This window comes from Cynara cardunculus (genome assembly GCF_001531365.2).
Source record: "Cynara cardunculus var. scolymus isolate 2C chromosome LG 4, CcrdV1, whole genome shotgun sequence".
Lineage (NCBI taxonomy): Eukaryota > Viridiplantae > Streptophyta > Magnoliopsida > Asterales > Asteraceae > Cynara > Cynara cardunculus.
In genome coordinates, this window is record NC_037531.1 from 10,521,054 (window position 1) to 10,537,340 (window position 16,287).

At 32.6% G+C, this 16,287-nt stretch overlaps 2 protein-coding genes across 2 annotated transcripts; both read left to right on the top strand.

Moving 5' to 3' along the window:
• Nucleotides 1-768: 768 nt before the first annotated feature.
• Nucleotides 769-2,295, top strand: LOC112511477 (uncharacterized oxidoreductase At4g09670-like). The gene is made up of 2 exons (XM_025117111.1): nt 769-1,264; nt 1,565-2,295. Exons 1-2 carry the CDS (start codon nt 803-805, stop codon nt 2,186-2,188), a joined length of 1,086 nt encoding a protein of 361 aa, XP_024972879.1. The 5' UTR covers nt 769-802; the 3' UTR covers nt 2,189-2,295.
• An 8,646-nt stretch (nt 2,296-10,941) lies between these two features.
• On the top strand, nt 10,942-12,499 carry LOC112511488 (uncharacterized oxidoreductase At4g09670-like). The gene is made up of 2 exons (XM_025117123.1): nt 10,942-11,418; nt 11,719-12,499. Exons 1-2 carry the CDS (start codon nt 10,957-10,959, stop codon nt 12,340-12,342), a joined length of 1,086 nt encoding a protein of 361 aa, XP_024972891.1. The 5' UTR covers nt 10,942-10,956; the 3' UTR covers nt 12,343-12,499.
• The last annotated feature ends 3,788 nt before the right edge of the window (nt 12,500-16,287 follow it).

Consider the following 16,287-nt stretch of genomic DNA (forward strand, 5'->3'; position numbering starts at 1 on the left):
GTTTTGTTCACTTTGAAACAAAGTATTTTTGTATATGTAGTTATTAATTAAAGACTTTTCATTGAAATATGTTAAATTCTATTTTTCTTGACAAAGAAGTAGTTCATTACATAAACATAAAAAGATTGTTCTTGATTGAGTTTTAGTGAGAAGAAGAGTTACGGTGAAAAGTGTAAGAAGAGATTTCCACCCTTCGATGTATATCAGGATGGAATCTACCAAGATGCATCGGATCAATCCTTGTATCAAGTGCGATTCATGAGTGAGTTTAAGATTAAAGGTGATCAAGGCTCCAGATCTTCTCTTATACTTTATGTCTTAACTCTCGTTCCCATACGATTTTTCACATGCACAAACTCAATTTTTTATTCAAACGATGATACCATTTAACTATAAGAAACAAATATAAAGAAAAAGAATTCAAACGGTGACACCATTTGAATATAAGAAACAAATATAAGAATTTTTTTTGAAATGATGATAACACTTGACTAATAAAATGACACTGAACCCGGGTTTCGAGTGGAAGAAAAAACCTTGCAAACTAACTCTACCAAAGAAATTCTCATTATAATTTCATAATACATACAATGACATACAACAAATTAATACGGTTATACCTCTCATAAATAAATTTTTTATCGTTCAACGAACGAATATGTGGCACCATTGTAGTTCTGTGCCTGATGGAGTGTATATATATATATATATATATATATATATATATACACACATATACACACACCAACAGATCCACTTCTCACCTGCTATTGCAATTCCACTCAAAGCTCCAGTATCAAAAATGGCAGAAACCCGGATCCGATTTGGAATCTTGGGTTGCGCTAATATTGCCCGCAAGGTATCAAGGGCTATGCTTCTCTCACCAAACACCACCATCTCCGCCATCGGCAGCCGTTCTCTAGATAAGGCAACTGCTTTTGCATCGGAAAACCACTTCCCGGAATCCACCAAAGTTTACGGCAGCTACGACGCCGTATTGGAAGATCCTGATGTGGATGCCATCTATATTCCCTTACCAACAAGCCTCCATCTCCGGTGGGCTGTTTTGGCGGCCGAGAAAAAGAAGCATGTTTTGCTGGAGAAGCCGCTGGCGCTCAACGTCGGCGAATTGGATACGATTTTGAAAGCATGTGAATCAAGTGGAGTACAGTTCATGGATGGTACCATGTGGATGCATCATCCGCGGACTGCAAAGATGAAAGAGGTCCTTTCCGATGAACAGCGATTCGGGCAGCTTAAATCCGTATGTTTTGTTCTTCCTTTCATCCGTACGATAATTTTTTAGCAAATTACGTGAAAAAGCAACGTAACCTATTCCTATTTCTTTGTAACGTACTTTCAAAACATTGATTTTGTTATCTTAGATATGATATCTCAAACACTATGCTCTGCGTTTTCTGATGTAAATCATGTACTTAAATGTTTAAAATATGATACCAAAATAAAGGTCAGATTATGTTACACTTTATAACATAAGTTATTTTCGCATGCAATTTACCCTTTATTTTACGGTCTAATTCATGGCTAATTTTGATTTCGATAGGTCCACAGCACGTTTACGTATGTAGGAGAAGGTGACTTCCAAAAGAACGATGTCCGTGTAAACCCGAATCTCGATTCCCTTGGAGCTCTTGGGGATACGGGTTGGTATAGTATACGAGCCATTTTATGGGCACATGGTTACGAACTCCCGAAAACCGTGATTGCACTTCGCGATCCTGAGTATAACGAATCAGGGGTAATCTTGTCATGTGGTGCTTCTTTAAAATGGGAAGATAACGGTAAAGTAGCGACTTTTTATTGTTCGTTCCTCTCTAACTTGTGCATGGACATAATTGCCCTTGGAACGAAGGGAAGCATACGTGTTCACGACTTTGTCATCCCGTTTAATGAAAAAGTCGGGCCTTTTTATGCGGTCGCAAATTCGAAATGGGCAGAATTATCACTTGGGTGTGAGCCCGAGCCGAGTGAGTTCAGGATCCCAACTATTTTTCCTCAGGAAGCGTTGATGGTGCAGGAATTTGCTAGACTGGTCGAGGGAATTCGCAGTGGTGAGGCTAAACCAGATAAAAAGTGGTCGATCATTAGTCGGAAGACCCAAGTGGTCATCGATGCCGTTATAGCTTCGATTAATAACGGTTTCGAGCCTATTGAAGTTGTTTACTAGAAATCATATGTTTGGTCGTGATTTGGTTGTGTTCGTATATGGAATAAGGCGTCTTGTATTATGCTGTTTATGGTGAAAAAAACTTCGGTTTCGGAAACAGTTTTAGCATCATACCTTAATGGATTCAGACGCTTAAGTTAAAATTATAGAGGGGGTGTTTGGGATTGCTTATTTAAAACAACTTATGCTTTTTTGTAAAAGTGCTTATTGACGTATGTGGTATTAAACCGGAGTTAAATAAAACAGGGTTAAAATTGTAAACTGGTAATAAGCAGTTTTTCATAAGTCAGGAAAAATTAACTTATCAAAAACAACTTATTACAGGTTTGGCACCGGTATAAGCAGTTTTTTTTTCTTATCCAAACACCAGAAAACAGCTTATCATCAGTGTCAGACTGAAATAAGTTAAAAAACAGCTTTTATAAGCAATCCCAAACACCCCCAGAATCAAATCATTTTGACGTTATTTTAGAAACTATATTGTTATGTTACAAATAACTGTAACCAATGGGACGTAACGTATAACGTTATGTCCCGTAGTGCTCTCATGCCAGTATAAAACAAAGGGAATTCAATGATGGATTTTTTCTTTGACGGATTTTTCCGTCGGTAATGATCAATCCGGTGCATCCGCCGGTAATCACGAACACCGTCAAGTTTTTTCCAACGTTAAGATACGCCGATGATGGTATCAACAAAATTGAACAATCTATTAAGATCTTAAATTCTATTGGTATTAATACACTCTTGAAAGTGTCTTATATATGTTATTGTTATCAGGTTGTTTAACTCCGTTAATAAAATTTGTTATGTCACTTAAGTTCGTTCTAATGACTTATTGTAACACATTTAATTAAGCCATTACAATAAAGTTGAGTTTATAGGGTGGCCGTTTATCAAACACTTACCCGGTAAGTGCTTACAGGTAAATTTAACACTATCATTTACTTACTGGATAAGAATTTAATCCACCAAAACAGTATCGCATGCAACAATTTACCTGGTAAGCGTTTACCGTGGTAAGAGTTGTCACCTTCACTTACCGGGTAAGAATTTTGGTTCTTGTCTCGCTTTTACCAGGTAAGATTATTGATCCTTACCATATTCATCCGCTAAGGTAAAATGACTTGGTGTTCACTTACCCGAGTAAGCGTTTGGTAAACGGCACCTAAGTCTTCTAATAGAGGGTCTATTATAGAACTTAATTTTTGTTAGACAAAAAATAAAGCACTATATCTGAAATTTTGTGTTACAATAAGTTTATAGGATGTTTTCGAGCGTCGCAACAAGATATAAAGTAGAGGGTCATAATAACTATTTTACAAGAAACTATTTGAAAAAGTGTATTATAAACCCAAGGCCCTTTAAAAAGACGAGCTTATAAGACATTTCTAAAAAACGTTTCTATAAAATAGCTAATACGACGCTTTATTTAACAAAAAAGTTTCCAAAAAACTTGTTATCGACATCCAAAAACGTCATATAAACTTATTGCAAAACCTTTGGACAAGACGTTTTATTTTTTTTTTATCCTATAAACATAAGTTAATATAAGACACTATTAGAATACTTTACGCGTACTATAAACCCTCTTTTATTATGTGAGACGAACAATTTTTAGTGTCGTAAACTTAAAAGTCTTGCTAAACATTCTGTTAAAACCTCAAACGACATACAGACATCTGTAAGACCCAGTTTTGTTATGGTGATTAACGATAAAATTAATGATAAAAATAATAAATTATTGATAAATAAAAATTGCAAATTGATAATGAAGTTTTTGACATATAAATAATAGAAAACGAGTTTTTTTCTGCTCCACAATAAAGAAACAGAAGATAAAACCTCACTCTTGTCATTTTTCTCTTTCTTGATAGCCATGGTGATGTTTTTGACACCGTCCATTCATTTAAATCGGTCTCTTAGCCTTTCATTATGTCTGTAATATCGATATCTGCAACAGTATGGATCTGGATAAAAAAAATCAAATTCCAATCGGTTAGCAAGTGGCATCGTCACAATTGCGGACCTTACTGTCGGATTGGGGACCTGGCCGTCATTATTGTGGATCTGGTTGTCGCAATTGTTTATCTGGGTTGAATGTGATATTATTTTTTGTTTTTTAGCCAGGTTTGTAATATTACGGATGTGAATATTGTGAACGTAATGACATTCAGATAAACACAAAAGAAGAATCGATAGAAGACCAATTTAAATGGATGAAATGGATATTCGAATATTTAACCCTAAATTGTTTTAACTCTATCAAATTCTGTCTTATTAATTACATTATTAGTTTATTATTATTATTTATTTTTTTAAATTTTTTCATATGATGACACCATATAACTTATATAATATAATATATATTTAAAAATAATTACAAAAAATATGGTTTTTATAGTACCGATAAACAACTCTTAAACTTGTACCCGACGCGTCTTCATCTTTTGAAAACGGTCAATATCGACCCAAAAATAATTACAAAAAGTATGGTTTTTATAGAATTGAGAAACAACTCCTAAATTTGTCCTCGGCGTGTCTTCGTCTTTTGGAAACGATCGATGACATCTTCGTTTTTAACATTACTAAGGGCTTCCTTTTATATGACACAAATGAGGGCATAATTCAAAAAATCATCACCAATTCGATTACGTAAATCTGTCTTGACAAGCTTCATTACCGGTTGATGATGAAGCTTTTCGTTTCAAATATTTTTCCATAATGAATGAGTTATGTAAATCTAAGTAATGAAAGCAATAATAAGTAATCAGTATTAGTACATCTAATCAACATCTGAAAACTAAACATCATCAACTAAACTAAGTCATCAACTAATGAATTAATCAATTTGTATTTGAGCTGGGCTTACTAAACTTATCTTATTTGATTAATCTATTTGTTGGGCTTACTTATCATATTTGATTAATCTATTTGGTCTTTATTTTGTTTAGGTTTTAAACTTTAGTTGCACTGTTTGAATTTCAGAAAAAATATACATGCTTCGTTGCCTCATTTACTTAGCAAAAAATCATCAAAATCTATAGTGTCACTGTCGAGCATTAATAACATTATATTTTATGATCCTTAACGGTTTGCAAATCTAAGATTTGAAATTTTAAGTAATTTATGTGTTTTTCACGTGTTTCTACTTTAGTTCTTGTCTAAACCGGCTTAATGACTACACGTTATTTATCTAACATTATATAAAATCATTAAAAAGCTCATATTGCCAAAACATATGAAACCATCGACGCTTTAATGAACATGGAGACGAGGGTTACAAGTTTGAGACATATTTTCAGGAAAGAGCGTTGTAATTTGTTTTTTTAACATAGAATAATCAATAATTAAAAATTAATTATAGCAAAAATAATCAATATTAATAATTGGAAATTTAATAATCAGTAATTAAAAATTAATAAGTAATTAAATTTGTAGTTATAAAATAAAAAAAATGGTGAAAATCAGATTCCCTCGCTGATCCCTCGCAGATCAGCGAGGGAATCTGATTTTTGCCAATTCCCTCGCTGATCCCTTGCTGATCAGCGAGGGAATTGTCTTATTTTTCTTGTTTTTTATGTGTTATATAATACATATTTTATATGTAGGTATCGTATGTATACATGTTCGGTTTTATTGGGTCTTAACCCATTTAACTGAGCTTTGTTCGGTTTTATTGGGTCTTAATCCATTTACCGGGATATATTGAGTTTATCGGGCTTTAATGAACTTTATTCAGTTTTATTTGACCTTGTTCGATTTAATGAGCCTTAATGGGCTTTATTCGGTTTTATTGGGACTAATCGCTTTATTAATTAATTTTTGTAATATTCTAATAAATAATTAAAAATTTAATGATCAATAATTAAAAATTAATAAGTAATTAAATTTATTTATGTAGGCTGACAATATTTGTAGGAGGGTGAAGCTCAAGATATTGAGTTATGGTAGTGATGGAATTGCACTCTTAAGAGATTTGCATAGAAAAGTGAAATGATTTGATGGGATGAAGAGATATGACAATATTTGTAGGTGGGTGAAAAGTGATGGGTATGAATGGTATGGCTGCCATAGGTTTGCATATTAAGATCAAATTTAACTTTTTTATATTTTGAATGACGTGATTTAGAAAATTTGACATTTTGTTCTAAATTATGAAAATCTGTAATATGTTAATATATTGAGTATCAATATATTTTCGTAAGCAAAAAGAATTTGAAATTATATTTAAATTATTTGATAAATAACATTTTATGTTATCACTTAATACAATACATATGGTAAACAATAATTTTCAATCAGCACTTACTCCAGAAAGAGGAATATAATGGTCATTTTTACTCAATCAGCACTTAATACAAAATGTTTGGTAAACAAGAAAATCCAATCTGCACTTACTCCAGTCAGACTTCTTACCACAATCAGGCCTCTTACCCCAATCAGCACTTAACCAAAAAAATTGATAAACGGCCCTAACTATGGTATGTGCCAGGTTTGTTGTCAAGAATTAATAATGGCACACATATATATAAATTACATAAACAGTTTTCTGAAATTTTTTCATGTCAATTCACATGTGCATTTACGACAGCATATGTGAATGTGAGTTGAACAATCTGATTTGTAAACTACTATGACCACAAATGTATGCTTTCAGCATTCACATGTAAATAATAGCATCCGATGCTTCTCTAAAACTAAAGTTGATTACAAATTGTTTGATAAAGAAACTAGCTAGTAATTCTCCACATGAAAGAAACGTAACTGTCTTTTTCTTGTCTTTGTGATCGGAACTTTAATGTTGACGAGATAACAATAACGACAAAAGGGCAATAGTACTGATGGTACGTGACTTATGGTACGGGGTTGTTTGTTTACCTCTTAATAGTACCATTAAAAGACAACATCTGAATCGTTAAAAGATGAATCTTGTTTGGCAAAAAAAAAAAAGTCTAGTCTCTTAATGGTTCTAAAACCCTTTGAATGATTTTATATCATGGATCTCCCTTAACCATTCAGCGCCCTGATTTAATAATAAACAATTATATTTTATTTTGTACTATATCATGATAGTTTCTTAATCATTCTGTACCAAACCATTCAGCGCTTACGAAGATTCTTGTAAGAGGTGTTTAAACTTTTTTTCACTTAATAATGCCACAACCTTACAACTTGTCATAAACCCTTTTAATTTTGAAAGAATTTTAGTTAGTTTTTTCACTTAGGTGACGTTTGTTTTTTAAGATGTGCTGAAGTCTGAAGTCTGAAGTCTGAATTCAATTCTGTTTTTTAAGAGGTGGTGCTGAAGTCTGAAATCTGAATCAGTTAGACTGTTTGTTTTTTGCGTCTGAAATCTGAAGTTTAAAGATGAGAGATCGAGAGTTGATATGGATCGACAGTTGACAAAGTTGAGAGATGAGAGATAGAGACAGAAGAGTTGATCTAGAGAAATCGAGCGCAAAGAGATCAGAGTAGGTAGACGACAATTTGAAATAAGAGGTAATAAGAGATTTCACAACCACTTAAATTTTCAGACTTAATAAGAACTTTTAAGCTCTTAATTAAAAAAAAAAAAAACACACTGAATCCTCTTATGTCTGACTAATTCAGACTTAAAAGGACATTAAGAGCTTTTTTATTAAAAAAAAAACAACCCTTTAGTAACCTCCCTCCTCCAAATTATCATGTTCTCATTGATGTGGGGAAACCAAAGCAACACCTATGATACTTTCAAGATTTTAGAATATTGAAATGGTGTTGCATCCTTAATTCAAAATCTTTTTCTTTGAAGTATATAATATTTATATATGATAAATAGAACAAATAAACTTATATATTCTTTTTATCTTTAGTGAGGTTTAAACCATTGACCTATTAGAAAGCTAAAAACTCACATACTGCCAGGTAGGTAGAGTTTTGTGTTAATTTTTATATAAATTAATTATTTGAAAGATATTCCTACAGCCTTGGTCATTTTTATATTCACCTACCTCTTCACAACTATAATTTTATATATTCACTTACCTCTTCCAAACCATGATTACACTCCAAGATGTATATTACAATACTGAGATATCATAGTATCACATTATCAACACAACATCTTCCTTCTATATATATATATATATATATATATATATATATATATATATATATATATATATATATACACATATAGAAATAGGTGGAGATTCAAACGAGAACATCTTCATTTTACGAGAACGCAAGAACATCTTTATCACATGTGATAATACACTTGAGGAGACTTGGTGGTGTATGGATGTCGTCCCTTGCGACTTAGGTCGCACCAAAGATCGTCTGCTCTATGATTTAGTACCACATGTGATGGTCTTGATGGATTATAGTATCACATCAATAACGCATTTATCACATGTTAGGGGATTTAGTGGTGTAAGGGCGACTTGGCCTACAACCTAGATCGCATCAAAGTCGTCCATGTCTCTGATATAATATCACATGTGTATCATATGTATTAGAATAATATTATCACATGTTATTGTTTATGGTAAAAGGTGTTCCCGCGTTCTCGTAAAATGAAGGTGTTCTCGTTTGAACCCTTGTATATATATATATATATATATATATATATATATATATATATATATATATATATATATATATGTTCATTTAAAGGAGAACTCACTAGTTTGTGGTTACCGTGAGATCTAATCTTAACCACAAAATCAATAGATAAATTAGGAAATTTATAATTTTGATAATTTTGAATTAAAATTTTAATGCAAGGACATTTTAGATATTTTATCTCATCTGTCTTCTCTTCTCTCTTCGTCCCCCGTCCTCCGGTGATACAACTATGATACGTAAAAATATTGACTCTGTTAAACAAAAGACACAATGTGATACCCAAGCACTTATAAGATGCATTTGATACCACTGTGTTACATCTCCGATCGACCACCCAAACGACCTCGGTGTGATACCCAAACACATATAAGATGCATTGTGATACCACTGTGGTATCACCGCAGGACGATGGCTGGAGGACGGATAACAGGGGACGAAGAAAGAAGAGTTTTAAAATACCTAAAATGTCGTTGCATTAAAATTTTAATTCAAATTATAAATTTCCTAATTTATCTATTGATTTGCGGTTGAGATTGGAACTCATGGTTACCACAAACTAATTAGTTCTCATTTAATTAGGCCTATATATATATATATATAGAGAGAGAGAGAGAGAGAGAGAGTTCGTTTCAAATGCAACCTATCACATTTGTACAACCAATGCAACCCAATAAATTGAGATGTTTATGGAAATGATGAAAGTTCATTTATTATAATTTTAATATTTATGGAAGATGAATAAAGTTCGTTAATTATGATCAATACTTTATATTAGGAAACAATCAAAACTTCTATATATCACATATATATTCATCAAATTAAATGAACGGTCGAGATTAAGTTGTATTGATTGTACAAATGTAAAGACTTATATATATATATATGGTTAGGGTGATCAAGACTCAATCTCAAATCGAGCATATGAAAAAAGCGGTTTTACATAACAAAAAGAAAGTAGTTAGACTGTTGAACAACTTTAAAATTTGGTGATGAGTTTTTTACTGGTTCCATCGTTTGTGTGGTAAAAAAAAGAACGTTTTTCAATATCACGAACAAAGATGTAGTTAATTGTTTTCAAGAAAGATAAGGAATCGTAGAGAACAATTGTATGAGATAATTTGTTGATCATTTTAATGAAACCCATTTTTAGAACAAATTTTCATTTTTATTTTATATTATGTAATTTATTTGGTGACAACCCTCCAAAAATTTCCCCAATCCGCATTTCCTCAAGACTCCATGACACGTACAATGCCTTACACAGACTCCGATTCGTCTTTTTCATAGAGAAATCGTTTGTACACGTCTTCTCTTTGTTTTTGGGACCCAATTGGCCACGGAAGCTTTTCTGATGGCAGATGATGAAACGGGAAGACTTAGCATGTAGAAGATCATAACATGAGTGATTTGGTAATCTTAATCTAATAGTGATTCAATGTGTGAACACTCAAGGTTAAGGAGTTATTTACCGAACGCTTCATTACTCGATAAACGCTTACCAAGTCACATTATTTTATTGGATGAACATGACAATTGGCAAGGGCTAAGAATCTTACCTGGTAGAGCAATGGCAAGGACCGTGTGTTTTACCGGGTAACTGAGAGTGATGACTCTTACCCGACCAACGTTTACCAGCTAAATTATTGCATAAGATGTCATTTTTATGGATTAATATCCTATCCAATAAGATAAGTGATAGTGTCGAATTTGACCAGGTAAATAATTGGGTAAATAGCCCCTATATTTAATTTCCTTAACTTTTTATTTGAAATACACTAAATCTTATTCTTTGAGAAAAAGTATTCGATGACTTGATGAGATGCATAAACATAGATATAACCATAAGGGCAGTGTTTAATTGGTTTGGTTTGAACTTGGCTTCAAAGGTCAAAAGTGTCTGGAATTCCCGCTTCAAATCCAAGAAGAAACAGAAATCCCCTTGTGGCTACGGAGGTTCAAATGCGGTGACTCCGGACTACCTACTTTGCAGTTTTGCAGGTGGTTACCCTGGAATTAGTCGACTCACATAACGGGATGGATATCGAGATTAATTAATAAAAAAAAAAAGAATTATCACCATTTGGAGTATATATAGTAATATACACATCCACTTTCTCACCTGCACCAGACCTCTAACTCAGAACCCCCCAACATAAAAAATGGCAGAAACCCTGATCCGATTTGGAATTCTGGGCTGCGCTAACATTGCTCGCAAGGTATCAAGGGCAATGCTCCTCTCCCCAAACACCACCATCTCCGCCATCGGCAGCCGTTCTCTAGATAAGGCAACTGCTTTTGCATCGGAAAACCACTTCCCGGAATCCACCAAGGTTTATGGCTCCTACGACGCCGTATTGGATGATCCTGATGTCGATGCCGTTTATATCCCGTTACCGACAAGCCTCCATCTCCGGTGGGCTGTTTTGGCGGCCGAGAAAAAGAAGCATGTTTTGCTGGAGAAGCCGCTGGCGCTCAACGTCGGCGAATTGGATACGATTTTGAAAGCATGTGAATCAAGTGGAGTACAGTTCATGGATGGTACCATGTGGATGCATCATCCGCGGACTGCAAAGATGAAAGAGGTCCTTTCCGATGAACAGCGATTCGGGCAGCTTAAATCCGTATGTTTTGTTCTTCCTTTCATCCGTACGATAATTTTTTAGCAAATTACGTGAAAAAGCAACGTAACCTATTCCTATTTCTTTGTAACGTACTTTCAAAACATTGATTTTGTTATCTTAGATATGATATCTCAAACACTATGCTCTGCGTTTTCTGATGTAAATCATGTACTTAAATGTTTAAAATATGATACCAAAATAAAGGTCAGATTATGTTACACTTTATAACATAAGTTATTTTCGCATGCAATTTACCCTTTATTTTACGGTCTAATTCATGGCTAATTTTGATTTCGATAGGTCCACAGCACGTTTACGTATGTAGGAGAAGGTGACTTCCAAAAGAACGATGTCCGTGTAAACCCGAATCTCGATTCCCTTGGAGCTCTTGGGGATGCGGGTTGGTATAGTATACGAGCCATTCTATGGGCTCATGATTATGAACTTCCGAAAACTGTGACTGCACTTCGCGATCCCGAATACAACGAATCGGGGGTAATCTTGTCATGTGGTGCTTCTTTAAAATGGGAAGATAACGGGAAAGTAGCAACCTTTTATTGTTCCTTCCTCTCAAATTTGTGCATGGACATAATTGCCCTTGGAACGAAAGGAAACCTACGTGTTCATGACTTTGTTATCCCCTTTAAGGAAAAAGTTGGGCATTTTTATGCCGTCGCAAATTCGAAGTGGGCAGAATTATCACTTGGGTGTGAGCCCGAGCCGAGTGAGTTCCAGATGCCGACCGTTCTTCCTCAGGAAGCGTTGATGGTGCAAGAATTTGCTCGATTGGTTGACGGAATTCGCATTGGCAAGAAGAAACCGGAGAAGAAGTGGCCGATCATTAGTCGGAAGACCCAAGTGGTTATCGATGCGGTTATCGCTTCGATTAAGAATGGTTTCGAGCCTATTGAAATCGTTTACTAGAAGTTGTATTAATCTTATGTTACAACATAACTTTAATCTATGTCACCTTACATAAAGGTTACATTTGTTTTTAAAAGTTGCTGAAGTCTGAAATCTTATTTCACTTCTTATTTATATGAGGTGGGATGCTGAAGTATGAATTCTGAATCAATAAGACTGTTTATTTTTGTAAACTGATAAACGTCTGAATTTGTTTAAATTGTCTATTTTACCCATTAAAAATTATAGTGCTGAATTTATAGATAAATTTATACAATTTCACACATGTATTTATCATTGTTGTGAAATTTATATCTAAATTATATGATTAACATTCATTTAAACAAAAATATGTCATTAACGGTGTTTAACACATTTACATCCTATTAAAATACACTAACCGAGAGAGGTGAGGATTGATTTGGTAAGGATCGATCTAGAGAGATGATTGCTTAAGGTTAATCTTTTAAGAAACGTCGTTGTTGAGGATTTGAAGAACAATAAGAGTCAAATAAGAGGTTGGTTTACCTCCTACCAAATAAGTATTCACTTTCAAAAATAAAAGTCTACTTTTATATTTATATTTTTTGATTGACCTGGATATCCAACCAGCTATGCGAGCCGACTAATCCCAGGGCAACCACCTGCTTTGAAGATAGCCCCGAGTCATCGTATTTGAATTACTTGTCTTTTTCCTTTTTTTCTTTCTATTTTGAAGTAAAAACAAATATATATATATATATATATATATATATATATATATATAGATGAGTTATTATACAACCCCTTACATTTGTACAATCAATACAACTCAATCTCAACCGTCCATTTAATTTGATAAATATATAATTTTATAGATGTTTTGATTATTTCATAATATATGTATATATAAATAAAGAGAGAGAGAGAGAGAGAGGGGGGAGGTTCAGGAGAAAACCCAAAAAGAAAATGAAGAACTAAGGAATACTCTGGAAAATTTTGTCTGGATGGTATATACATGTGCATGCAAGTAATTGAAGCGGTTTCTTGGTATTTATACATGCGTGCGTGTTATGTACATGTGTATACAAGACAAATTGCTTACAAGTTACTTGGATGCATATGTACATATCGTCTTGAATGTACGGTTACCAGGTGTTCCTCAATTTTTCATTGTATGCAATTTTTTTCTTAAACCTAACCCCATATATAATTTTCTACTTTTTTCTATTAGAAAAGGAAAAAAAAAAAATAATAAAATGACCCTTGATTTAATCGAATTAACAAACTCCTTAATAGTTTATGGTAAAAGTACCATATTCATGGAAAATTAAATTTCACAATTACCAAATCCATAATAATATAATACAAGAACTCTAATAATAAAAAAACATCAAAACAAATCGACAAATTCATAATTCACAACCACAAGGGTGGTGTCTGATTGGTTTGAGTTTGACTTCAAAAGTCAAAAGTATCTTGAGGTTTCACGTTCAAATCCAAGGAGGAATACAAATCCCCTTGTGGCCACGGAGGTTCAAATACGGTAACTCCGAACTATCTGCAAAACAGGTGATCGTCCTGAAATTAGTCGACTCACGTAGCAATTTGAATATCCAGGTTAATAAAAAAAAATAATTCATAATTCACTTTTTCTCTTTATTTCTCTTTCTTTCATTTATACCCTCGACAATCCACATGAAGATAACATGACTTTGTTTACTTTTCCCCTTAATAATTCCTAACATTTTATATGATGTAAAGTTTGATAGTGAGTTTACATATAAGACGTGTACAAATTCTCTTTTCTTAATTATTCCACACATGTTTCTTGTTTATAGATCTTAAGTCGCAAAAAAATGCCAAATTTCATTAGGAAAATATATTACTGAATAATATATAGTGACAGTTCAAATAAAAAGACCAGATATATTCTAAGAATATAAGAAATGAAAGTTTATATATGAATTACTGAGAAAATTCAAAATAAAATTTTGAATATGCATATGTGAATTGACGTTACAGATTATTCATATGGTTTCACATATACATCTTCAAATGGATTTTGCTCAATGATTCTCATATGAATTTTCAATTCTTACCCTCTCATGATATTTAACATTTTTGTTCAAACTTCTCACTATATAGGGGTATGTTCACTTTGGAACCTAACTTCTGTTGTATTTAGGGGGACAAATGAGAGTGTGTCACGTGTTCTAGACATTCACGAGATATTCGTCATAAATAGTGTATCATTCATGATGAATCGTGTATCATTCATCAGAAATGGGGTAACCATTCATCTTGAATGTTACGAAAAATTCACGTTCATTATTCATGATGAATGAATGCAAATGAGGAAACATATTGCATTGTTGTTGTCCTTTAGTTCTCAAGAGAAGTTAGGTTTGCAACTAAACTTTTCTATTTGCATGTATATATATAGGAGTGGGGGTGCTGCTTTTGAGAATTCATGAAATTGTGATAACCTTGAGAGCTATTGCATCATGTATTATTTCATATAAATGTTTTCATCTAATACTAGGATTTAGAATATCGATGAAGATATATTTATTTTACAATGTGAACCTTTTTGGCCTGTTTGTTAAACAAAAGTTACACGTAATTTTTTTTACGACGTTAACTGCATACATACGAAGCAAATAATTTGTGAAACAAATATATGTTCATCAATTCATTAAATTAATGTTAGCCTTAGATAAGAAAAAATCATGTGAAACAATATATAACTTAATATAGAAGTTCTCACGATTATCACAATGTTTGGAGTTCGGATATGATTAAATCCTTATATATAAGCACAAATCAAATACAAACCAATCAATTAAGATATTTATGAAAATGATGAAGGTTCATTTATTATGCTTTGAAAATTTAAGAAGATGGTTAATATTTTATATTAAGAAAGTTTTGATATATTTATGAAACAAATATATATATATATATATATATAGAGAGAGAGAGAGAGAGAGAGAGAGGTTGGTTATTATACAACCATTAACATTTGTACAACCAATACAACCCAATCTCAACCGTCCATTTAATTTGATGAATATAGGATTTCATAGAAGTTTTGATTGTTTCATAATATAAAGTATTGATGATAATTAATGATTTTTATTCATCTTTCATAAATATTCAAATCATAATAAATGAACTCTCATCATTTTTATAAATATCTCAATTAATTGGGTTGCATTGTTTGTACAAATGAACATGATTGTATTTGAAATATACCCTATAGATATTCATTAGACTAGATGGACGATTGAGATTGGTTTGTAAGGTTTGTGACATCTTGTTGGTTTGTATTCTCTCTATCTAATATATATATATATATATATATATATATATATATATATATATAAAGAGAGAGAGAGAGAGAGTCAATACCTATTAAAAAGAATAAGAAAACAATCACATATAATTTTATACTAACATCACATGCAAAATCACATGTGATGACGCGACCAAAGTCGCTTAGACACCTTTTTTTGGTCATTAATGTAAAACTACATATGATTGACCATTGTCTTATTTTCTTAAATAATTAGCATTCTTATTTGATAATCTCTCTCTCTCTCTCTCTATATATATATATATATATAGAGAGAGAGAGAGAGAGAGAGAGAGAGTTTGGTTCAAATACCAACCAATTTTTTTTTGTGTTAACTATGTTAACCAAGCTCAACCAATCATATTCCTTCTTTTCCTTTGGTTCAAATGTAACTCGTATATTAAATGAAAAGGTCTTTAAGTAATTTGTCATTTTATGTAACCCCTAAATAATTAATTGGGAGTTACAAAATTGAAAATATCACAATTGATCATGATGCAATATTGACATTGGGGTTTCACACATGTTCATGTTTTATAATTGACATTTATTTTAATCGACAGCTCTCACATTTGACATATGAACACATCAAAAATCACACAGCCTTAGATGCCGTGATTCATAAGTGT